General features: G+C 39.6%; 1 protein-coding gene across 1 annotated transcript in view; it reads right to left on the bottom strand.

The window, feature by feature from the left end:
* Nucleotides 1-26,126, bottom strand: part of HMCN1 (hemicentin 1) — a 340,371-nt gene that overhangs the window by 100,643 nt on the left and 213,602 nt on the right. Inside the window, 10 exon segments of the mRNA XM_038414308.2 lie at nt 454-567; nt 3,756-3,867; nt 3,869-3,924; nt 5,851-6,132; nt 10,406-10,567; nt 16,117-16,239; nt 19,221-19,317; nt 19,661-19,836; nt 23,007-23,130; nt 24,193-24,344. Coding sequence (XP_038270236.1) covers nt 454-567; nt 3,756-3,867; nt 3,869-3,924; nt 5,851-6,132; nt 10,406-10,567; nt 16,117-16,239; nt 19,221-19,317; nt 19,661-19,836; nt 23,007-23,130; nt 24,193-24,344 — 1,398 coding nt within the window.

Genomic DNA, 26,126 nt, shown 5'->3' with positions numbered 1-26,126 from the left:
TAGTTATCAGTGATTCCGTTACATGTTGTCATGCCTGAATGATATTAATTTTCAAATAAAACCATGGCCAGTTTACATGCAAGTCTGACTTGTTTAAAATTGATTTTCAGATCATGTTATCAAGTGAACTTTCATTTTTCGTAGGGCTTGTCTAGAAGAACATTTAGTGCACAGCAACTCAGGGTGTAAATATACAGCACGCTAGCATGTGGCACACTAGGGCATTTTTTCAAAGCAGAGTAGATCAAAGTGAACTTTTAGTGCATGGTAGGAGGGTCTACATGGACAGTGCATGGCATACTAGTGCACTGTAGATACACATCCAGCTTGCTATGTGCTAACTGTTCATCTAGACAAGCCCTATAGGGAACCATGTATAAACTTTAATATATATGCTGGTGAAACATACAGTATGACACTTTTTGTCTACTTTCATCAAAATCATATACTTACCTAAAACTGAAAGGCCAAAATGTTTCCTCACTTCTCCTGCAGCATTGGTTACTATACAGGTATATTGACCCGCATCTTCCACTTTAGTGTGCATTAAACGCAGTGTCCTACCCCCTGAAGAGAAAAGGCACAAGAATATAAAAGTATTAAAATAGCCTCCTAAACAAATAAAGGATGCCAAAAATCCCACACTGAATGCATCCAAACCATTTCTGTGATTTTACAATCATGTTTAAAAATAAATTATCTCCTGATGCTATATAAAAGACTCTCAAACAGGAGAAACTGACTCTGGGCTCTATTCTGCTTCCTTTACGATCATTGGCAAAACTCTCATTGATCACAGTGGGGCAGGATCAGACCCTAATACAGCAAAGGCCTGTGCTTAACTTTGATCATGTGACTATTCCCATTGGAGTCAATGGGACTATCACCTATATAAGTGCTTTGGTGAACACCTAGCTGGCTACACATGAAAAGCAAATTTACTAAACCCAAGGTGCTATCAAATGCATAAATTAAGAAGAGAAAATTTTTTTAAAAATGTTCTCTAATATATTCTAATTTTAATATTAGTTTTAGGTGTTATACATAAAAGGAGGCAACAATTTTAGTAGGCAAAAGGTAATTTCTTATTAAGTTGATTGCTTCTCCTCCATCAACATCCTCTGTGCTGTGTAGTGAGCAAACACCTGCATAGGGCTGTGTGTCTTCCCTCCTATCTTGTCCTCCCCACCCTTGCACAGCTTTACCACAGCTTTTGCAGTTTTCCCGGATCATACTTACATTAAAATTTACTAAAAGCTTTTCCATTTCCTACAGCTATTATCTTCATGCTGATGTGATGTGATGGGTTTTTCCATGCTTTTTAAAGGAACCATATTAGAAAAACATGAACAAACGGAAGAGGATTCAGAGTGAATGGAAGCAGCGTGTGGGCCACTCAAACAGTTTTTGATCCCCTGCCATGCAAAGCATGCTTTTAATCTACAGAACTGAATTATTCCTTTGGAAGAGTTAAAGGGTGAACTATTTTAAGATATTAATTTAGAGATTGTTCCCTCAGCATCTTCACAAGCAAAAACAATGAAAACTCCAAACTGCAACTCAAAAGTCCATAAAAACAAAAAATCAGAATTCACCACCACTCTGTGCAGTTTTCCTGAGTGATTACACAATAGCATGTAAAATTCACAAGAAAACAAGGCATGGGGTTGTTATTAGTCTCCCCCTCCACCAACATTCAGGGATAGCTTGAGGACTTTCCATGGCTCATCTCTCTGAGCTCTGCAGTGACTGAGCACTGTGGAGTTAGTGACATCGGAGTGGATTGAAGCAATCAATGGACAGAATGGAAACAACTGATCTCAAAAGAGGCTGTTTGAGCTAATGGCAGTATCATCCACACAACAGAAAGCCAACATAAGATCAAAAAATAAGATTTATGTAACATAATAACCAGACACCCATACCCTTTTCATATGCACTGTGGATAATAAAGGGCACGTATAACTGGAAATAGAACTAACCTTTTATGTTTAAGTGTAGGGATGGGAAAGTTATTTCAGATAAAATAAAATATACTCCAAATTTCCAGATTCAAGATTTAAACAAACTATTTTGAACCTCTGACAAGGTTCTGTTTGTTTTCCATTATTTTTCCATATTCATGTTCTTCTTCCAAGTTCTGGGCAAGTTTGAGAACAAAGGGGCTGAAATCCCAAGAGAGGGGCTGTCTTTGGGTAATGCATCTGGCCCAACCAGAAGAACTAGAAACTTCAGGAATATCACTTCATTAGATTTCTAGTCCAGTTTTGCAGACCCAACTTAAGAGAAGCATCCTAACTTTTATCAGTTTCTCCCAGCCACGCTCAGATAACAAACCTTGCACAGGTCATCCCTGGTACTTGAATGTTGTTTAAAGGGCCTGAGTCAAAGCCAACTCAAGTCTATGCAAAGACTCTCATCAACTTCAAAGTGTTTTTCATTGGGTCCATATATCCCTTTGTTAGCTTCAGAGCTGCTAAGTCAATTATGTATTTTAAATATGAAGTCATCAAACAGCAATCACATGCAGAGTAACAGTGCAGGTGTCAGTCATGCAGGAGGCTGCTCTCTCCCCTCTCTGTAGTCTTGGAGCAACATGGTTCATTGGAATGGAAATCACAGTCCTCTCACTTAGGACACTCCTGTGTCAATCCTCCTCTCAGAAAAAAAAAGTATAAGGGCCAGGCCTTTCTAGATAGCCCCAGCAGACTGATGTCAGAAATCAAAGATCCCAATTGCATCTGCAGCTATCACTCAGATGACTGGCCAATCAGATCAGCCAGTGGCAGAGTCCAAAGTCATAAGGCTTGATTGCATGGGATAGTACTCCTGCCTTAGCGTAATGGGGCTCCTCTAGATGCAACAAGCTTGTTCCTAGCTCTCTGCCTCTGGCGGGGATATGTTTCCCTACCTGCCTGACTATAGGTTAGGCATTCCAAAGCCTGTACTTCATTTCATTCCAGCTGATGACCTGCGGTATGGTGTGCCAAAGTGCCGTCTTTCTGGGCTTTTATCAGAAGGTGCTCTGTCATATCAAACCATCTTAGTTTCTTGTTCTGTGTTTGCTCTAGGATTAGATCTGATTGGCTTTGAGGTTAAAAAGGGATTTACCACTTTAAATCCAAGGGCTCACAGGCAGGTTTTCCTCTGGTTCTGGTATTTAGAGTCACTGCAGACCCACATATATTCAAGGTAAAGTTCTCTTATTATTTGGGTTTTCATTCTGTTTTATGCTCAGTTAGTGAGCACCAAAAAAAAACCCCCAAAACAAAAACAAAAAAAGTATGATCCAGAGGTAAAAGCTTGATTAAGTGAACTGACTTCATGGTGCACATGCACACTGAGAGCCTCACACCTATCAGCATCCACAAGGTAAGCAGTTACCATCTGAAATGGCTCTGGGGATAAATATTCCTATGCATAAGCCCTTTCCAGGTTGGACCAATCAACAGGTTGCCAAACCCCAGAGTGGGATCTCACTTGTAGATGCTAGCTCTTGCATACCATTGGATACTAAGTTACAGGCCATGCACTGCACTAGCGCTGAGATTCTCAGATCTGCACAAGTTAGTATAGCTCTAAATGAAATTTGGTAAGAACTTTCTGCTTGGTTTAGATTTGGTTCAACTGGCAATTTAATAAATGCTGCAGCCAATCTGGCCCTAAGCTTCGAGTGTCTTTAGTTAATAGGAACTCTTGCTGAGTGCTTTTCTATTTCTGCTTGTGTTGTTAGTATATCAGACTCTCAACTGTACCTGACAGAATTCTGACAGAGCTATTCAAGGGGACAGGCCGTCCATTCTTGAGCCATGTTATTGATGGCAAGGGAATTCCAGATGCTTCACAAATCAGAGTGACAGGATTTTTTCTCCACAGTGCTGATGTTTTCAGGCACTTCCAGGTCACCTACAATATTTGGAGGGACTACAAAGCAAAACAAAGGAAAAAACACACCTGATAAAACTGAATAAAAATAACTAAGATTACTTCTGGATAAGACATACCAGATTTTTTAAACTAACAAATTAATTCACTGCAGCTAAAACCATCCTGACCAGTATGGGACTGCATAGTTGCAGAGTAACTTCATTTTTCTATTCTAGTTACATGGTAGCAAAGTACCATCATTTTAACATTTTCAGTCTTCATATTATTCAGACGTCATGTCATAAAAGGCAGAAGATATCTTGGAGCTGATTCTATCAATCCCTTTATGGGTTCAGAATCATAGTTAGTACACAATATTACATTTTGCTTGCTATGTCCATTCTACAGCTAGTAAACTGTTAAGGAAAATTGTGTCAGACTGTCAGAATACTGTACTTTTTCTAATAGAAAAAGCAAAAATATGATGTAACCCCCTTTCAGGGATTTAAATAACAATAGTAAATCTCTTGTCAGTTTTCCATTGTTAGGAAGAGGAATAATTCAATTTTTTGCACAGTACCACATTTCCACGCAGGAAGTTCAGGCTTAGGAACAGATCTGAGTCTGTGAGCAGATTAAGTTTACAATTTTCTCTTCGATACATCCAAGTTTAATAATAAAATAAGAGAAATGTTAGAAGTAAAAAAAGAAAATTTGCTACCCCAGAGGCTTCCAACTAGAAAGAACCACAGTGTAATTGTCACCTCTCTTTTTTTAATAATTACAGAAATATACATATTTTCTTCATTTTCAACTTAATTTCTATCTTTTTCTCTCTCTTCCTCTTCCTTTCTTCTCTAGTTGCTGTTTCCCTTTCTCATTTTATAGGAAGACTTTAGAATTGGAGATGAGCTGCATGGCTCCCATTATCTCAAGATGTTCATAAACCTTCATGTTTCAGTGGGATCTGTGGCAGAATACTTGTCAAACAGACCACGTTAGTGATGATAATCAGTCATCCTCATCCAGTGATACAGTAGCTACCCTAACCTGGTAGTCAAATTAAACCTGTTTCAGAGTAGCAGCCATGTTAGTCTGTATCCGCAAAAAGAAAAGGAGTACTTGTGGCACCTTAGTAACTAACAAATTTATTTGAGCATAAGCTTTCATGAGTTAGGTGTCTGATGAAACAGGAAGGATAGCCAGCGTGTAGATAAAGTTCCATTCTGAATCAGACTGGACACAGTAATTTTTGAAGTCACATACCATGGCTTTTCTTTTAAATGCAGATACTCACACTGTAATCCATGCCACTGAAGTCAGATTACTGAAATGTACTCTACCTGGGGCTATAAATTAAACCATTCAGATATTGCAGCTAGTGCCTACTCATTACTTGTTCCTTCTTGCTGGGTGCACATGCACACTTATGCTCCATAACTTGCATAGGCTACCAGCCAAATTCCAGATGTAGTTTAAGGTTTGGTTTTAACCTGTAAAGTCCTAACTGGTTTGCCTCCAGACTACTTGAGAAACTGTCTCTATTGTCATGCAATACCTTAGCTGCTGTGATTCTTCAGTGCATCCAAGCTAACATCCACCAAGTTTTATCAGGTGAGGATTAGCAGCAGGATTTTCTTGGTTTCTCACTCATTTCCCATTTTAGAGCATCTGAGCCCAGATTTGATGACCTTCAGGATACTCCACAAGGCCTATTTTCCCAGCTTTTTCTTTAGGATGAAGCTGGGATGGAGACGGGGGTTGATTTGATTTTAGGAGGGCTATGTTTAGGGGTTAGAAGATTTTTATTTGTTTTTTTAAAAAAACATTTGTGCTTTAATCTATGTCATGTGCCTAAAGCCATGTGATAGGCACAACTGAAACATCTCAATCAATATGAGAACTGTTTCCTTATTGCCCCTGAGTAAACCTGAAAACATATCTGTGTCTACCTTGCCTGCTCCATTCATCTCCCCTACTCACCATGAATGTTTAAATCATATTTTCTGTCAGTCAGTCCTGCCACATTCACAGCAACACACACGTAGCGGCCAGTGTCAGACACCTGGGCATTCTTCAGCTGAAGAAGATGTCCATCATTCAGTATTTCTACTCCCCTCCCATTGACAAGGGGATGACCATCTTTCATCCAGGTTATTGCTGGCTGTGGGTTACCCTGTACTTTGCACTCCAGTGAAATATTATTCCCTCTGGTTACAACAACTTCAAAAGGGTGGTTCCTACTGTTCAGTATAGTTGGGCGAACTATTAAAGAAAAGGAAACAAAATGTAAAACTTTAGCATGAGAAGCTGAAGTTCAGAATGTGCAGTGATTCGTACACATAAGAATGAGTGAAATACTTAAAAGACCATCAAGAAACACCTCAGTGCTGCAGAAGTGATGCTGGCAATTCAGTAGGTTGCACTCTGTGTTCTGAGTCGGTACTCAGATAATGCTTGGTGTTAGGAGACACTGAAGCTAAGACGGAAAAAACATAAGCATGTAAAAATGTCTTTACCACTTGTGGTCAATGGCCTTTTTCACAAGAATATAAGTATTAATCCCAGTATTTTGGCTAAATTCCAGTTAAAGTATTAATTGCATTTTAATGACTTAATATTCACCCTGCAGTTTCAAGTGGCTGCTTCATTCTTATTCAGTTCCAGTCCCAAATAGTTGTGTTGAGCTGCTCTAGGTAGGTTTCAACTTAAAGGGAGCTACATTTCAGTGGTAGGTGAAATGATTCCTGCCTGTGTGTAAGGATCCCAAACCACTTTATAAACACAGAACTATAGGACTGGAAGGGACCTCAAAAGGTCATTAGCCCAGTCCCCTGCACTCCTGGCAGGACTAAGTATTATCTAAACCATTCCTGACAGGTATTTGTCTACCCTGCTCTTAAAAATCTCCAATGATGGAGATTCCACAACCTCCTTTAGCAATTTATTCCAGTGCTTAACTACTATGACGCACGGCCAGAAAGGGTTAAACATATTGCAAAATAAATAACCCTCAAAAGACATGTGGGAAGATAATGTTTGTGTTTTTGAGTATTTACATATGTAGGAGTAGGGTTGACAATGTAATCAACAATCCCTGTCTATTCTGTATTTTGATAATTCAGAAATCAAAAGAACATCCTAGCATTTAAATGAATTGTAAACATGGAATACCTCTGTATTCATCTCTCTTTTTAATGTATAGCAAATAATCTGTGAATGGTGGAGGAACAAGCAAACTGCCTTATGTTAGTTCTATAGCTAAGTACCAGTTATGGACCTCCTTCAAAGTCATCCTAATTACCTTTTGTTCCCGGAGGAACTCCCAACTTGTCAAAGAAGACATGAAATTGTAATCCTTGGGTCCTGATTCTGTCATCTCAGATCTGCTTAAGCTTTATCGGGGGAAGTCTGAGTCGCAAGACTGAGGTCCCAGTTACGCTGGTATGCCCTGAATATGATATTTGGACATTGGACTATAACCTGCAAACCTAATTGTAAAGGAACTCTTTGCAGCTACAAAGCTCACCATCTCTGCTGTGAATCTAAACCTCAATGAATTGAACTCATGCCTGTATGTGTATTGATCTTTTAACCATTCTGACAGGTTTCAGAGTAGCAGCCGTGTTAGTCTGTATTCGCAAAAAGAAAAAGGAGTACTTTGGCACCTTAGAGACTAACAAATTTATTTGAGCATAAGCTTTCGTGAGCTACAGCTCACTTCATCAGTGAGCTGTAGCTCACAAAAGCTTATGCTCAAATAAATTTGTTAGTCTCTAAGGTGCCAAAGTACTCCTTTTCTTTTAACCATTCTCTCTCTCTTTTGTTTTTTTTAATAAATTTAATTTAGTTAATAAGAATTGGCTGTAGCATGTATTTGGGCGAGATCTGGACTATTCAATAACCTGGGAGGTAATGTGTCTGATCCTTTGAGATTAGTAGAACCTTTTCTTTTATATGATGAAATAAGATTTTCAGAAATCATCATATTTGACTTAGGTACCTGGATGGAGGCCTGAGGCTGGATCACTTTAAGGGAACTGTGTTCTTTGGACTTCTGAGTAACCAGTAAGGTAATAAAGAAGCTGTTTTATGCAGTCTTGGTAAATCTAAGTATTGGAATATCCACCAGCTTTTGGGGTTTGGCTGCCACATTCTTTGCAGTTCACCCTAATTGAGTTACCACAGCTGGCCCTCACTGGGACCCCTGTCACAACTACCATGACAGTTAGGAAGCTTTTCCTAATGTCCAATCTAAACCATTCTTGCTGCAATTTAAGCTCATTGCTTCTTGTCCTATCCTCAGAGATTAAGGAGAACATTTTACTAACCTCCTCCTTGTAACAACCTTTTATGTACTTGAAAACTGTTATCATGCCCTCTCTCAGTCTTCTCTTCTCCAGACTAAACAAACCCAATTTTTTCAATCTTCCCTCATAGGTCATGTTTTCTAGACCTTTAATCATTTTTGTTCTTCTTCTCTGGACTTTCTCTAATTTGTCCTCAACCTCCTGAAATGTGGCACTCAGAATTGGACACAATACTCCAGTTGAGGCCTAACAAGCATGGAATAGAACTGAAGAATTACTTCTCATGTCTTGCTTACAACACTCCTACTAATACATCACAGAATGATGTTTGCTTTTTTTGCAACAGTATTAAATGGTTGACACATTTAGTTTGTGATCCACTATGAACCCCAGATCCCTTTCTGCTGTACTCCTTCCTACTAAGTCATTTCCCATTTTGGATGTGTGCAACTGATTATTCCTTCTTCAGTGGAGTACTTTCATAGAATCATAGAATATTAGGGTTGGAAGAGACCTCAGGAGGTCATTTGTCCTTACTGAATTTCATCCTATTTTCTTCAAATCATTTCTCCCATTTGTCCAGATCATTTTGAATTTTAATCCTATCCACCAAAGCATTTGCAACCCCTCCCAGCTTGGTATCATCTTCAAACTTTATAAGGGTACTTTCTATGCCATTTTCTAAATCACTGATGAAGATATTGAACGCAGAACTGATCCCTGCAGGACCCCACGTGATATTCAGAGGGATAGTTTGCCAATGTGCCCTTAATAATGTCTCTTTGAAAAACTGCCAACACTATTGAACTGTTTGCCCCCCTCAGACTTACTTCCCATGGGATCTTACCTTCTGTGACAAGATGGCCAATGTTAGTCTGGTGGGTCCTGCGCTTTTCTTTGGCGGGGAGCTAAGATGCCACCCCTTGCCCCTGCTCTTGGGTGCCGAGGGCCCCGCTACTAGTCCGGGAAGGTGGTAGAGGAGGGAAATGGGGGAGGGGTCTGGATTTCCTCCTCGCTCTGAGTCCCAGCCCCTCTCAACCCCTGCGGGTTTCTTACCCTCGTCCCCCTTAGGTGGGGTTACCCTCGGTCCTTAGATGCTGGTGTGAAGGGAATCTCCCTGTCCTGCTGGGCAGGGTCTCCCTTACTTCAGTACTCAGGTCTTCCAAATCTCACAACATACCTCCAAGCCCCAGTTCTCTCATCTTCCTCCTCCCCCACCATCTGCCTGAAGTAGGGGGTTTTATTAGGTTCCTAACAAGTCCTTGATTGACTGCAGGTACTCCAATTAACCTGCAGCCATCTTCCCTAGTCTACAGGGAACCATGCCTTAATTAGCCTTGAGCCCTCGAGCACTCTCCCACTGCTCCCTGGCCCTCCTGTATCACACTACCAACACGCAGAGTTTGCTGAAGTCTGCCTTCTTGAAATCCATTGTTTTTATGGTGCCGTTTTCCCTCCTACCATTCTTCAGAATCATGAACTCTACCATTTCATTATTACTTTCACCCAAGCTGCCTTCCACTTTCAAATTCTCAACCAGTTCCTCCCTATTTGTCAAAACATGTGTCTCTTTGTTGAAATGTTACTGGATTTTTCAGGCTGAAAGGCATTCTATATCTGCAAGGTTTTTAAAAACTTCAGTGTTTAGTTATTCTCATAATTTTTCCTTTGCTGCCTTTTTTAGGCTGTCTCAGTATTGTGTCCTTTGCTATTCACAATAACCGACAGTGTATCTGTTGTATAACATATGCAGTTTAAAAATCTGGAATAAGTGTGTATCAGAGCATTTCTGTATTATACTACATGCAAACCATACTCCTAAATAAACACAGCCTATATGTAATGTTATCACAGCAGAAAGTAATTTTCAGGATGAATTCAGGTGAAAATCACTTTTGCATCTGTATCTGTTAGATATCAGACAGACTCAACCAATTTCAGGAATTTCCCATCTGGTGGCTGTACCCACTGTCAGGGTGCCCTGCATATTATTTCAGCTGAGACCTGAATCAATATCCTTATTGTATGTAGCCAGCAGGTTTATCAGGTGACTCCAGAAATTAATCCTCACTCTGGCTGAGCAACTATGATCTTGTGCTGATGTTGTTTCATCTGGAAGTCACTCTCTGAAAACTTTACAGTCTTAACACAGTTTTACTAATTAAGGTTTCATAACGTAATTGTTTTTCCAGATCAATAATCACAGAGAATATTACATAATGACCTACCATAAACTTGCAAATTGTATTCTTTCTTTGTGTTTCCAGCTATGTTTGAAGCCAGACACATATAGGATGCAGCATCAGATTTTTCAGCAATTGCAATCTGCAACTGTCTGCCTCCAGACAGCACCCTGACTCTTCCTGTAGGGTCAGCCAGCAATGGAGAACCTGCAAGAGATATTCTTTCAGATAAAAACACAGAGAATGGTAAAGAGGTTGTTCAGTAGATTTCACCGGCTCCTTTTAGAAATATCTGAGCCCAGAGTTGCCGCTCATAAAAATAAAGAAGTTGCTTAGACCTAAATTTTCAAACTTGGATGCCTAACTTTGGATGAGGCAGGCCAGTCCTCACTTACAGATAGCCCCCCAACCTGAAGCAAATACTCACCAGCAACTACACACCACACCACAGAAACACTAACCCAGGAACCAATCCCTGTAGCAACCTCGTTGCCTACTCTGTCCCCATATCTACTCTAGTGACCCCATCAGAGGACCCAACAGCATCAGCCACATCAGAGGCTCATTCACCTGGATGTCTACTAATGTTATTTATGAGATCATGTGCCAGCAATGCCCCTCTGCCATGCACATTGGCCAAACCAGACAGTCCCTACGTAAAAGGATAAATGGACACAAATCGGACATCAGGAATGGTAACACACAAAAGCCAGTGGGAGAACACTTCAATCTTTCTGGACATTCTATAACAGATTGAAAGTAGCTATACTGGAACAAAAAAAACTTCAGAAACAGACTTCAAAGAGAAACAGTAGAACTAAAATTCATTTGCAAATTTAACACCATTAATTTGGGTTTGAATAGGGACTGGGAGTGGCTGGCTCATTACAGAAGCAGCTTTACCTTTCTTGGAATTGATACCTCCTCATCTATTGTTGGGAGTGAACTACATTAACCCTGATTGAATTGACCCTATCAACACTGGTTCTCCACTTGTGAGGTAACTCCCTTCTCTTCATGTGTCAGTATATTTATGTCTGCATCTGTAACTTTCACTCCATGCATCTGAAGAAGTGAGGTTTTACCCACAAAACCTTATGCTCAAATAAATCTGTTAGCCTTTCAGGTGCCCCTGGACTCCTTGTTTTTGTGGATACAGGCAAACATGGCTACCCCTGATACTTAACTTTGGATGCTTATTTCTGATTTGTGCATTGGAAAATCGTACATTTCATAGTATCATAGAATCATAGAATATCAGGGTTGGAAGGGACCTCAGGAGGTCATCTAGTCCAACCCCTGCTCAAAGCAGGACCAATCCCCAACTAACTCATCCCAGCCAGGGCTTTATCAAGCCTAACCTTAAAAACCTCTAAGGAAGGAGATCCCACCACCTCCCTAGGTAACGCATTCTAGTGCTTCACCACCCTCCTAGTGAAAAAGTTTTTCCTAATATCCAACCTAAACCTCCCCCACTGCAACTTGAGACCATTACTCCTCATTCTGTCATCTGCTACCACTGAGAACAGTCTAGATCTATCCTCTTTGGAACCCCCTTTCAGGTGGTTGAAAGCAGCTATCAAATCCCGCCTCACTCTTCTTTTCTGCAGACTAAACAATCCCAGTTCCCTCAGCCTCTCCTCATAAATCATCTGTTCCAATCCCCTAACCATGTTTATTGCCCTCCGCTGGACGCTTTCCAGTTTTTTCCACATCCTTCTTGTAGTGTGGGACCCAAAACTGGACACAGTACTCCAGATGAGGCCTCACCAATGTCGAATAGAGGGGAATGATCATGTCCCTTGATCTGCTGGCAATGCCCCTACTTATACAGCCCAAAATGCCATTACCCTTCTTGGCAACAAGGGCACACTGTTGACTCAAATCCAGCTTCTCCACATCCACCATAACCCCTAGGTCCTTTTCTGCAGAACTGCTGCCTAGCCATTCGGTCCCTAGTCTGTAGAAACGCATGGGATTCTTCCTTCCTAAGTGCAGGACTCTGCACTTGTCTTTGTTGAACCTCATCAGATTTCTTTTGGCCCAATCCTCTAATTTGTCTAGGTCCCTCTGTATCCTATCCCTACCCTCCAGCATATCTACCACTCCTCCCAGTTTAGTGTCATCTACTAACTTGCTGAGGGTGCAATCCACGCCATCCTCCAGATCATTAATGAATGAAAACCGGCCCGAGGACTGACCCTTGGGGCACTCCGCTTGATACCAGCTGCTAACTAGACATGGAGCCATTGATGACTACCCGTTGAGCCCAACGATCTAGCCAGCTTTCAATCCACCTTACAGTCCATTCATCCAGCCCATACAGTATTCTTGCCAGCAAGTTAAAGAAGTGGGAGGACCGTATCAAAAGCTTTGCTAAAGTCAAGGAATACCACATCCACTGCTTTCCCCTCATCCACAGAGCCAGTTATTTCATCATAGAAGGCAATTAGATTAGTCAGGCATGACTTGCCCTTGGTGAATCCATGCTGACTGTTCCTGATCACTTTCCTCTCCTCAAAGTGCTTCAGAATTGATTTCTTGAGGACCTGCTCCATGATTTTTCCAGGGACTGAATTGAGGCTGACTGGCCTGTACTTCCCCGGATCCTCCTCCTTCCCTTTTTTAAAGATGGGCACTCCATTAGCCTTTTTCCAGTTGTCCGGGACCTCCCCCAATTGCCATGAGTTTTCAAAGATAATGGCCAATGGCTCTGCAATCACATCCGCCAACTCCTTTAACACTCTTGAATGCAGTGCATCCGGCCCCATAGACTTGTGCTCATCCAGCTTTTCTAAATAGTCCTGAACCACTTCTTTCTCCACAGAGGGCTGGTCATCTCCTCCCTATGCTGTGCTGCCCAGTGCAGTAGTCTGGGAGCTGACCTTGTTCGTGAAGACAGAGGCAAAAAAAGCATTGAGTACATTAGCTTTTTTCACATCCTCTGTCACTAGGTTGCCTCCCTCATTCAGTAAGGGGCCCACACTTTCCTTAACTTTCTTCTTGTTGCTAACATACCGGAAGAAATGCTTCTTGTTACTCTTAACATCTCTTGCTAGCTGCAACTCCAAGTATGATTTGGCCTTCCTGATTTCACTCCTGCATGCCTGAGCAATATTTTTATACTCCTCCCTGGTAATTTGTCCCAGCAAGGATTTCACTGTTAAGCCAAGCTGGTCGCTTGCCATATATACTATTCTTTCTACACATAGATGGTTTTTGTTCCTGCAACCTCAATAAGGATTCTTTAAAATACAAAAAGAAAAGGAGTACTTGTGGCACCTTAGAGACTAACAAATTTATTAGAGCATAAGCTTTCGTGAGCTACAGCTCACTTCATCGGATGCATTTGGTGGAAAAAACAGAGGAGAGATTTATATACACACACAGAGAACATGAAACAATGGGTTTATCATACACACTGTAAGGAGAGTGATCACTTAAGATAAGCCATCACCAACAGCAGGGGGGGAAAGGAGGAAAACCTTTCAGGGTGACAAGCAAGGTAGGCTAATTCCAGCAGTTAACAAGAATATCAGAGGAACAGTGGGGGGTGGGGTGGGGGGGACAAATACCATGGGGAAATAGTTTTACTTTGTGTAATGACTCATCCATTCCCAGTCTCTATTCAAGCCTAAATTAATTGTATCCAGTTTGCAAATTAATTCCAATTCAGCAGTCTCTCATTGGAGTATGTTTTTGAAGCTTTTTTGTTGAAGGATAGCCACTCTTAGGTCTGTAATCAAGTGACCGGAGAGATTGAAGTGTTCTCCAACTGGTTTTTGAATGTTATAATTCTTGACGTCTGATTTGTGTCCATTCATTCTTTTACGTAGAGACTGTCCAGTTTGGCCAATGTACATGGCAGAGGGGCATTGCTGGCACATGATGGCATATATCACATTGGTAGATGCGCAGGTGAACGAGCCTCTGATAGTGTGGCTGATGTGATTAGACCCTGTGATGGTATTCCCTGAATAGATATGTGGACAGAGTTGGCAACGGGCTTTGTTGCAAGGATAGGTTCCTGGGTTAGTGGTTCTGTTGTGTGGTGTGTGGTTGCTGGTGAGTATTTTCTTCAGATTGGGGGGCTGTCTGTAAGCAAGGACTGGCCTGTCTCCCAAGACCTGTGAGAGTGATGGGTCGTCCTTCAGGATAGGTTGTAGATCCTTGATGATGCGTTGGAGAGGTTTTAGTTGGGGGCTGAAGGTGATGGCTAGTGGCGTTCTGTTATTTTCTTTGTTGGGCCTGTCCTGTAGTAGGTGACTTCTGGGTACTCTTCTGGCTTTCCTGGACTCCTTCCCCCCTCATGTTATTCTCCCAGGAGATCCTGCCCATCAGTTCCCTGAGAGAGTCAAAGTCTGTTTTTCTGAAGTCCAGGGTCCGTATTCTGCTGTTCTCATTTCTTCCTTCTGTCAGGATCCTGAACTCAACAATCTCATGGTCACTGCCTCCCAGGTTCCCGTCCACTTTTGCTTCCCCTACTAATTCTTTCAGGTTTGTGAGCAGCAGATCAAGAAGAGCTCTGCTCCTAGTTGGTTCATAGGAAATTGTCCCCTACACTTTCCAAAAACTTCTTGGATTGTCTGTGCACTGCTGTATTGCTCTCCCAGCAGATATCACGGTGATTGAAATCTCCCATGAGAACTAGGGCCTGCGATCTAGTAACTTCCGTTAGTTGCCTGAAGAAAGCCTCCTCCACCTCATCCCCTTGGTCCGGTGGTCTATAGCAGACTCCCACCACGACATCACCCTTGTTGCTCACGCTTCTAAACTTAATCCAGAGACTCTCAAGTTTTTCTGCAGGTTCATACCGGAGCTCTGAGCAGTCATACTGCTCTCTTACATACATAGTTTTGTTTTTGGAGGAGATTTTTGAAGGTGCTGAGAAGTGTGAGCTGTGGGGGCTCAGAACCTTTGAAGATGAAGCTGCCACTTTCAAATGTTTTTCTGAATGCTGAAATATTTTAATTTAATTTTAGACACCTGAGTGTGAAAATTTAGTTCTTACTATACAGTAATAAGCAACTTGTCTTTGCCTTTTTAGCTTCTTTAAGATGACAAAATGACTAAATGATAATGCATAATAAGGATTTGCCACAATTGAATCTTGTCTGAAAATTCTATTAAGTAAAAGTAGTGTTTTATAATAAACATTTTTTTTTCCTACAACTCCTACAAAATTCAGTTAGGTTCAGTCATTCAGATACCACAAAGAACAGTGCCCTCAAAAGAACATAAATATACAGATAAATAGATAAGGCACGCTGGAAAGGCATGTCTAGACTTTAACACTGGGACTGATTAAGAACATAGGAATTACCATATTGGAACAGTTCAATGGTTCTATCTTGTCTGATATCCTGTCTCCAAATTGGTCAACGCTTAAGTGTAGTGAGGAAAAATTCAAAATGCACCTAACTGTGCAATACTAAAATATAAGGAGGACATATGCTGATGATCAGTTTATACCCTGAAGCACAAGGATTTACAGTTCCCTGTAAATGTTGATCTGGGTAAAAGAAAGTTCATTAAATCACAAATGGCAATGATTGTAGCTAGATACTATTGTCATCATGCTGAGGCTGGGAATGTAAAAGGAGCCTAAGGAAATCCCACTGAATTTCAATGGCATTTAAGCACCTTAATTTCCTTAGGGTCCTATGAAAATTCCTCCCAAAGTGTCTGCGGGGGAAAATGGCGAAAACTGCAAGAAGAAAATTAATAGTTTGTAATTATTGACAATGGTAACTCACTGTTCTTTTTCCAGGTAAGGCTTGGTGGTGGAATACCACTGGATTCACATACCAAACTGATAAGGCTTCCTTCAATTACTGCCAACTGGGAGAGTTCATCTGAACCATAAATACTTGGTGGCACTGAAAACAAATACCAAAAAATGCACTCAGTTTGAATCAGAATGAGACCTGCTAACACTGGGCCAATATCAGACCTGGTAAAAGCAAATGGAACCCCACTGTGCATTGAGCAGGACACAGGTACTGCATCCATTACCCTGGAGGAGTACCCCTTTGTGAGGTACAGCATACTCCCTCTGGGTGACTGTCTCTCTCCTCCAGGGGAATCAGAGCAATTCCTGCCCTCTGCTGAGCATATACGCTGCAATTCTGACTGGCTCTTATACAGGTTGCACAGTAAGAGGAGGCTCCTATGCTCTTACCTACACTACAGACCTGCCATTCAGAAACTGACCCTGAATGATTGCCCAACTCATTATCTTAGCTTATGTACCTTTAGATACTGTAAGTCTGCAAGCTACTCAGCCCCTTTTAAAATTCAACCACAGCCACGATCTTGTTTACTTCCTGTGGCCACAAAGTCTTTGATTGTCTGCATGCTTCACAAAGAACGATTTCCTTTTGCTGAGTCTAATATTGAGTGTCCCCTCTGTTCAGTTATTATACAACAGGAAAGGAAGCACAGAAAAGAAGGGCCAATCCATTTTCACTCTGATCTTCAACAGTTTTTAATACTTTGGGTCAGGTCCCAAAGAAGAGATAATGGCCTGCTTGGAGCTGGAGAGGCAACTTTCCTTAACATACAATAGTAAATCCTTGAAAATTGACCAGGAGAAGCAGTGGATTTCTCAGGCTGAAGTGGGAGAAGGGAATCTCACTAGTGAATGGCTTATCCAACACATTTCTGCCACATGAAAATAGGAAAGCATTTCGGTCTGACACTATAACCCTCTGATTCTCTTAATTTTTTATAGAGCAGAAACAGATGCATGAATTTCAACACTGGCAACTGTAAAGCTTTATACTGTATTATACTGGTTTCAAGCTTTGGTTTCATTTGTTCTGCTTCAAACCATTAAGCTTATGCCAGTCTTCAAAGAGCCAAATATTATCTTTAGTACATAGGCTGTGTTCTGACAGTTTCTGCAATTTGAGTGAGCTCTGGGGATCTGACTAGTACTCAGAACATAGTCAGACGGACACATTTCCTGTATTTACCACTCAAAATATGGCAAGCACCATTTCTGCTCCTGGTGTGTAAACAAAGGATTTCATTCTAAACAGTTAACCACAGATGGCTTTTACAGGCAACTTTTGGTTTTCATTAAGTTTTTCCATTCAATGCTGCTAACTAACACAAAATTATCTCTTCCTTCAAAATGGTATTAAAATGCTCTCTGTGCACAAAAGGAGCAAATCCAGCTCCCTCCGCTGAAGCCGCAAAAGAATTTTTGCAACAGTGAGAGTCTGCTGTGAAACTGGGGTTGGACATAAGGTGGGAGATGCAGAGAGTGGATGTGTTGCTGGAGAAAAGTGTGTGGAGACAGAAGTTTTCTATCTATTCACAGACTAGGTACACCATAGGCATCGTCCACATTGTAACACAGCCCCCAACCACCACATAAACGCCAATCTAAATTAAGATTTTATATCACCTGTTTTTCAAATAAATTCTGATTTATGAAGGTTCAGGAAAAAATAATATTTTACTAGAGTATCATGCTTTATACATACAGAGCCAGATTTAAAGAAACCTGGCCTCCCTTTTGATGACTGCATTTAAGAAGGAACAAGTAATTGCATCTAACTTTGCTTGTCACTAATAGGAAGCCAAAAATTAGGCTCAGAATATGTGCACTGAATACATATATCACTAGGATAAGGGAATTATTTAGTTTTGTTAAGGTTATTTTTTTGTTGTTCATAATGGGTGAAATTCAGCCAGCACCAATGACCAGCACAAGGCATATATGCCCTTCTAAGTCCCACTTACACTCTATTTTGAGAGCTTATTTGAACGTAAGTGGTTCCTGGGCCTTGTTCTGGCCCCCTGCACTGAGGTGAATTTCACCTAAACAGGACAGTTTTCATACCTTTATAATAAAACAGAATCAGCAGTCTAATTGGCTTTAAGCCAAGTTATTTATCCCATTAAAGTCACATGGTTTAGGATTCCATTCAGGTCTCACTTACTTGGTAGGGCATCATCAACCAAACTTGACATTGCTTTATATACTACTTTTTATAAATATAAAACATATATTTAGTATATATAACATTGTTTTATATTACTACTTTTTAGTATAGAAAATGACATTGTTTTATATAAAACATCAGTCATACTAATCACATTTGACGGATATCAGAAAATTTCAGTTAGCTAATTGTTTATGACTGATGACAGAATAAATTGATTATTATTTTTGAAAATACATTTATGGTCAGAAAATGATTATGCTAAAATAGCACCTCCTCACATATCTGCATCGTGTGTGATTTTTGATTCATATCTGTCTATTAGCATTAACTTTTTTTTACTACAGCTATTGTTATTATTTACAACTGTTAAACTGTGCAAAGTAAATATAACTATGAGAGAGTAATCTGGATTCTCAGCCTCCAAAATTGCATACCCCAAAAACTCAGAAATTATGTGGGTTTAATCCAAATGACATTGGTGTAAACAAATTGGTTAGTTATATATCTAACTACACAAAGTGGATATGTAAATATTGTTTGTGCATGCAAATCAGATTATGGGGTGTCTAAATTTTGATTACATTAATTTAGAAGCCAAATTGAAGTCATACTGAAAATATGGCCTAATATTTTTATGTGGGCAAAACTGTTCTTTTGCTCTCTTTACTCCATGTATCATAATGCATAGGTATACATTTTAGGTCTGCCTGAAGGTAACATTTGGGTAGTCCCATGTTAATTTCTAAACTCCTTGTGAAACACTAAGCATGGCTTATTTATAGGCAGCATAGGATCAACTTCAGAAATGAACTACATATGAAATACACAGTGTGCTCCAGCATTATGCTTCACAGCTTTACCAGAGTTTTGTCCCCACGCTTGATATAGTATTATAGACTTACCCCAAATATTGACATTATAGTTCTTTTCTGTTTTCCCAGCAACATTTGTGGCTTCACAAGTGTAACGTCCAGTGTCTTGAACCTGAGCTTCTTCAATCTAGATTAAAATTAAACCTTTTGACTATCATTATGATGAGTCAGTTTTTATTTAGAGTATAGAGTATTATGTATTAAATGTTATTAGGGTGAAGTTGTTTATTTTTACACCAGTCAATCTAAAACTTTAAACATAAATTTAGCAGGGATGATACACTATCCTAAAAACCCAGGAATATGTGCTCCCCATAGCACTCATCCATTATTCATATGGGTATCAATGGGACTTATGCTGTAAAGATCTCCTCTCAAGTTGCTTATAGCCTGGAAAAAGAATAGTGTCTTCATGATTGATAAGCGGCTGAGGAAGTAAGCACTACAGGAGTCTCACAAGTGAACTTTACCTTCAATACACTTCCATCTTCAGAGACGCTGAGGCCTGGTTTCTTCAACAAAGGTCGGCCATCTTTGAGCCAAGTCAGCATGGGTGGGGGAATGGCATTGCTCTGGCAGCGCAGCTCCACTGCTTGGCTGATAAGCACAGAGGCATTCTGTTCTTCTCCCATAATGTTTGGTGGAACTAAAACAACACATAAAACAAAGAATAAATCCCCTGGCCAACACAGACTCTCACAGGACACACTGAGGAGTTAGTACACCCACCTAATAAAAATAAGACAGCAGCTATCAGTCAGTTTGACACATTGTGCATGGAATGAAAAAGCTGGTCTATGATCATATGTCAGACATACTGTCCCAATTGCGTACAAAGAGTTCTCACCACCAGAGATATGTTAGTGAAATTCCTAGTGGAGAGAAATGGTGAAATTCTGCTTGCAGGGAGATGGTGAAGATACAGACTAAGGCTATGTCTACACTACGGAACTTACAGCGGCACAGCTGTACCACTGCAGCTGTGCTGTTATAATGTCTCCTGTGTAGCCGCTCTATGCCGATGGGAGAGAGCTCTCTTGCCGGCATAATTAAACCACCCCCAGCGAGCAGTGGTAGCTATGTCAGTGGGAGACACTCTCCCGCCAACATAGCACTGTCCACACCAGCGCTTTTGTCGGTGAAACTTATGTCGGCCAGGATTGTGTTTTTTTCACTCCTCTGACAGACAAAAGTGCTAGTGTAGACAAAGCCTAAGGCAAGTACACAAATAGTTGTAATATAATTTAGCAAATGAAAACCATTTAGAACCATGGAACAAATGTGGCCCAAAGGGCTATGATAAGAAGCAATGAGATGAGGAAAGAAATGACAGACTTAACCTCCTTCTTGCAGTGCCATGATGGCTAATGTTGAAACTATCTCATGTTAGGTTCCTTAAAGAACCATTAATGGAAATTGGCAATAGAAAGTTGTTGAGGAACTTTATGGCCCAACTTCATTTTACTCATCTGCTACACTTTCTGATCTTTCGGAAGTGAGAGGAGAATTTTGCCCAGAGTGGGCTGAATGTTTATGGTTCCAGCCAAATGAATGATAATTAATGATTTAATCATCATTAGTTCATAATCTCCCATTCTACGGTTATCCTCTATTTGTTATGTATAGTATTTGCTAGCTAGTTATTATATTTGCTGAGAACAAACACTATAATTAAATGCGTATAACAGTTTCTGTGACAATTCCCTCCCCTCCCGCATTTTCACACATGTATAACTACACTTTTCCTCATTTTAAAAATGGAAAAAAAAATTTCTCGCACACACAGGTAACTCAAAAGCAACTGTCTTAGCACTTAACACTTAAGTAATACTCACTGAGGAATACATTCAGGACCAAGTCTGAAAAAAGATTTAGATTTTAATGGGGGGACAAATCCTGCATATCCTTACTTACAGGAATAGATCTTGTTCATGAGAGATCCTCTTGTGAGTAAGGATTTGGAGGAGAAGGCCCAAAATTATGATTGAAAACTGGCTACTGTGAGTGCACACTTGGTTAAGTCTGAATTTCATAAGTGTGTGCTTATCCATGGTAGGCTGTGATTTTCAGACCTACTTGAGGGGGATTGGACAGAACTGGGCTTCCAAAAATCCTAAGCAGCTTTGAAAGTATCAGATGTGCATTAGAGAGTAAAATTCTTGATAAAATCTTGAAATGACATAAAAAGTTAAGACAGCCTAACTGCATCGGTACTCTTCAATCCGTAAAAAGCAACTTAGTGTGCTGTTTCAACTCTTCTTTCCTTTCCTGCTATTTTTTTTAAAAGGAGGCAAATTAAATATAAAAACTTTATTAATGCAACATTAAGTTGCACTCAAAATATAATAAATCAAGAACTGAAAAAAGTTGAGGTTCTAACAACAACATTTGCTTGGCTACATTGCACATGTCTAATGGGGTTTTTATTTCTGGTCTGTACCACACATCTGCAATGTGACATAAAAGGGTGCTGCAAGAACTTTAACTTTTACATTTCCTTTTATTTTTAACTGTGCAACTTTAACATTCCATAAACGATGTGTAATATTAAACAAAATATGGGGGAGAGAAAAAGGAAACACTGTCTGTGAGAAATATCTAAAATGACCTAAAGAAGAGCACTGTGTAGCTCGAAAGCATGTCTCTTTCACCAGCATAAGTTGGTCAAATAAAAGGTATTACCTCATCCACCGTAGGAGAAATACCACAAACTTTATTAAAAACAAAGAGATGTTTTCTTAATTAGTGCAGATGAGATTAAAACTGCCCCAAGGTAGTACTCAATATACGAGCAATACAGGTCTCAAGATATCATGAGAAAAAAAACCATAATATAGCCTTGTTTTTCTTAACACAGGAAGTACTAAACAGAACAGCTGATATCACAGCTTGGAAATAATTAGGGGAAAAGTCTGGTCTCTGTGGATAAGAAACATAATAACTGTAAAAAATCTGTTTATCTTACTTTCGTTGTAGAATTTACAGAAGGCCTGGATTCTTCATGACAGTTTGTGGACATTGAAAGCTGACCTGTTACTGCAGAAAGCTAATTTATTTCCAAATATTTTTCAACAATTACTTCTCCTTTCAGCTACATGACTTGAACTATGTTCAAAAGCAAACTGCATTACAAAACTGAGAAACAGTGACTAAAAAAAAATAGAGAATCTGTTTCTGAAGGAACAAAGGATTAAAATGAATCTAATTATCTTACAGGCTATATTAACAAACTTGTTCAAACTCTTTGTTTGGCCAAGTATGTACCAAGCTTCTAACCATCTTGGCCTCAGCAGCATTCCAAATTCTTCTTTCCCTCTCATTTCTTAATTAGTCTACCTACTGGAATTAAGTATTTATAATAATATTAATTTTAGGTGACAGCCTTCAAGGCTTCTCAAGATTGCCATGCAGCTGAGTTCAAACCAGACCAGCCTTTATTTAAATGTTCTTTTTAAGCATGCATCACTAGAGTGCATAGAACCCTCTGTCACAGGAAATCTCTCTCCTTTGCTGTAACCTCAGAGAGGACAAGTACATCCAGTAATGGCTTTTGAGAAGGTCCCACCAGGTCAAGACTGAGAAACATTGGCGGGGAAGCGTGGAGGAAGCTAACACTGCCTTGCCTCTGCTATACTTGTCTTGTAGATACACAAGGAACATATTTCTTCTCACTACTTGGTCTCTTTCCTAGTTTATGTTCAATTAGGCCCAGCCTTCCTTAAAGTAGCTCTAAGAGTTGAGCTCTTGTTATGGATAAAAACAAGTTTGAGCATCAATTTCAATGTTCATACTATAAGAAGCTGTCAGAATGCTCACCATAAACTCTGAGATCAATATCCCTTTGTTTCTCCCCAGCAGCATTCACTGCAACACAGATATACTTTCCTGTGTCACTGATCTGAGCACTTGTCAGTACCAAGACACGACCCCCAGAGAGAACCTGTAAAAGAAAGGTTGAAAGGACACTTTCATTATATACTTTTAGTTTCTCTAGTAATATACTGCGGTATAACAGAGTTAGAACCATTATCTTTCATTATCTTAGAACCATTATCTTTCATTTTGAAGCAAAAATATTCTCCTAAAACATCTCTTCTCTCTTTCCCTTGTGTTTCTCCCAGCTCAGATCCTGCAAAGACTGAAGCACATGCTTAACTTTATGCAGGCCCCAATTGGGCTACGTGTATTCATAAGTCTTTTCAGGATCTGGATGTTAGCCTCTCACTCTCAGCTTCACATCTATTTTGCCTCCCTCTATGCCTGGAACAATCTCCATTTTGTACCACATTCCCTCTCTCCCCTCTTTCAAATCTCTCCTTAAAATCCACTTCTTCCAGGAATCATCCTTTCCATCTTCTTTTCTCCAACTCCCCAACTATTATTTTGTGTCTTATCTTGGCTATCTCAACAGGAATCCTTTCTTAGCACATACTTGTAACTTGCAATTTTACTGTATGGTGATATATACATTATTTTTATTAACAACAATGCTACTAGTTATCATCATGGCATTGTATCTATGGTTAACATTTCCCTGAATTCCTTTAATGGACATTTTTGTTTGAATTTACTACCACTGAAAAAGCGCTAGTTGACAGCCTCTATTTATCCACAGGACAGGTTTTCATAGGCAGCTGCAGTGCAAACTTCCCCAAATTGCCTGACCAATGTGGCTCAGTCTTGACCTCAAATTAATCACCTCACAGTGGCAGCACAGTTTAATTTCCTTTCTCATTCATTCCTCTCTGAGAAGTGCCAATTTTAGCAGTATGAATTCTTGACTAAGAGTACCAATTAATTTCATAAAGGCCACAGTGAGCAATCTTCATGCCTATGGTTATTACCAACACAGGCTAGATTTGAACCAGTAACCTTGAGAGGAAAGGCACACATGCCTCACTCAAAACCCTTTAAAAATCCAGTTCCATTAAAATGAACTAGTTTTAAGTACCCATGTCAAGATACCAAAAAACCAATGAGTACTAAGCTTTGCACCGATTACCTGGAGTCCATCAGAAAAGCTGGAAACAGGGCTACCATCTTTCAGCCAAGTCAAAATGGGTGAAGGGATACCTCTGGCTTCACATTCCAGCCTCACTAGATTATTAACCACCACTGCCACCATCTCATTCTTGCCAGAAATTGATGGGGGCACTGAAAACAGAACAAACTTGAAATAGCTATGGAGAAATATAAATCAGAACAAAATTAAATGGGCCACTTACTTTTGGAAAGAGTTTTTCTTCCTGAAACTGCAAGGCAGTCCATCGTTTGTCATTAGTCCACACTGTGTCAAATCCTGATCTCTTTACTTACATAAGTAGTCAGATATCTTCAGTAGAACTACTCGTGTGAGTATGGTGAGCAGTACTGGGCCCATTGCCATGAAAACCAGAAATCATAACATAAAATCTGAAAATGTTCTCTCAAATTTTTACAATACTGCATTTAGACCTTGTGAAAGATCTTACCAGTGAGTATTAAAGCAAAAATTTAAATCTAATGAAGCAAATGCATATGGAATATAGTAAATCAACCTTGTGAAACTGACATGAAAATTTACAGGTCCAGGCGCCTACAAAATCTACCTGCTCACTTTTTACATGATAATGAAAAACATCTTAACTACTCATCATAAATTACTTGCTTTAGGTGAGTGGCTGAGTAGAATTTTGCAGGGCTGCATTTAAAGGGACACTTGCTTGAATTTTTAAATGAATTGCTTTGGCAATCCTTGTGTTCCTTTCCTTTTATGTTTGCTTCCCACAAACATTCAAGTGACTGGAATTTTATATTCTACAAATATTTGTATCAGTGCAATTCAAAGTCAAATGGATGAATATTTGCAGAAAACAAAATTTAGATGTGCATGTGGGAAATGTTTGACTCATCTAGTCAGGAAATTAAAACAGTATTCTGTGACTTATCTCACCAATTACAACCAAGCAACATAGCTTAAATATTCAGTATCTGTAACAACAATTTAATACTTGCAGTGAACCTTTCATGATTAACATAGAAAGAAAAGAATGTCATAATCTACTCACAGATGTTCTATTTATAGAAAAAGAGGGTATGTTAATCAGATAAATTATTCATGGAAAACTAGTTGCTCAATTGTATTAATGAGTGAACAATTTCTGGTAAACCATGATGAAGACTATTCATTCTGCCTTATAAATAAGCTCTAGTAGAACCAGAAATGCTGGAAGATAAGCAGTTTGCCATACACTTTGCCGTAACAAGTATCCATTGTTCTTCGATAATTGCAAATGTTTTATAATGGTGAGAAACAACTACACACACCTTCAGACAATGAAATCATATGAATATACTTTATCTGAATTCAAAAGATTTGGCACCTACAAATAGTTCTATAACTCCCTTCAATGTTAAGATTGGAGTATTGTTTTCTAAACAATGAGAACACAATGATAATTTATGCTGTAGCTACTGTAACCAAAATACTGTTTTTTACAGCAGAATTTGAATAAAATGAGATATTAATGGGATGAGAAATATGGTCATATACTACAGTGATGAGCATGGTATAAGAATCAAGATAAGATAAATATATGTTCATTAAACTCAATATAACTTCTCCTGTGTTCTGCCATGAATCCTTTAGAGTCCATTATCTCCTCATTGTTCATAACTTCCACTTTAAACGTAATGAAATATTGAGAAATAATTTACACATAATTTATGTAGGGTTAAAGAATAGTATTATGATCTCATGCTTCACAGTGTAAACTGATCACTGGATAGGTCAGAATGGATTCTCTTCCCAGACCCATTAGGTACACACTGAACTGGCTATGTGCATTAGGAACGGTTTAATCTTTCTTTGATACAATCAGTACTGGGTGACATGTTTTGATCTGGAATGGTAAACAAATCCTGTGAGTCTAATCTATCTGGCTAACCCAAAGGGTA

This window comes from Dermochelys coriacea, chromosome 8 (genome assembly GCF_009764565.3).
Source record: "Dermochelys coriacea isolate rDerCor1 chromosome 8, rDerCor1.pri.v4, whole genome shotgun sequence".
NCBI lineage: Eukaryota > Metazoa > Chordata > Testudines > Dermochelyidae > Dermochelys > Dermochelys coriacea.
Note: the sequence above shows the minus strand (reverse complement) of the source record. Positions and strands in the feature narration are given on the sequence as shown.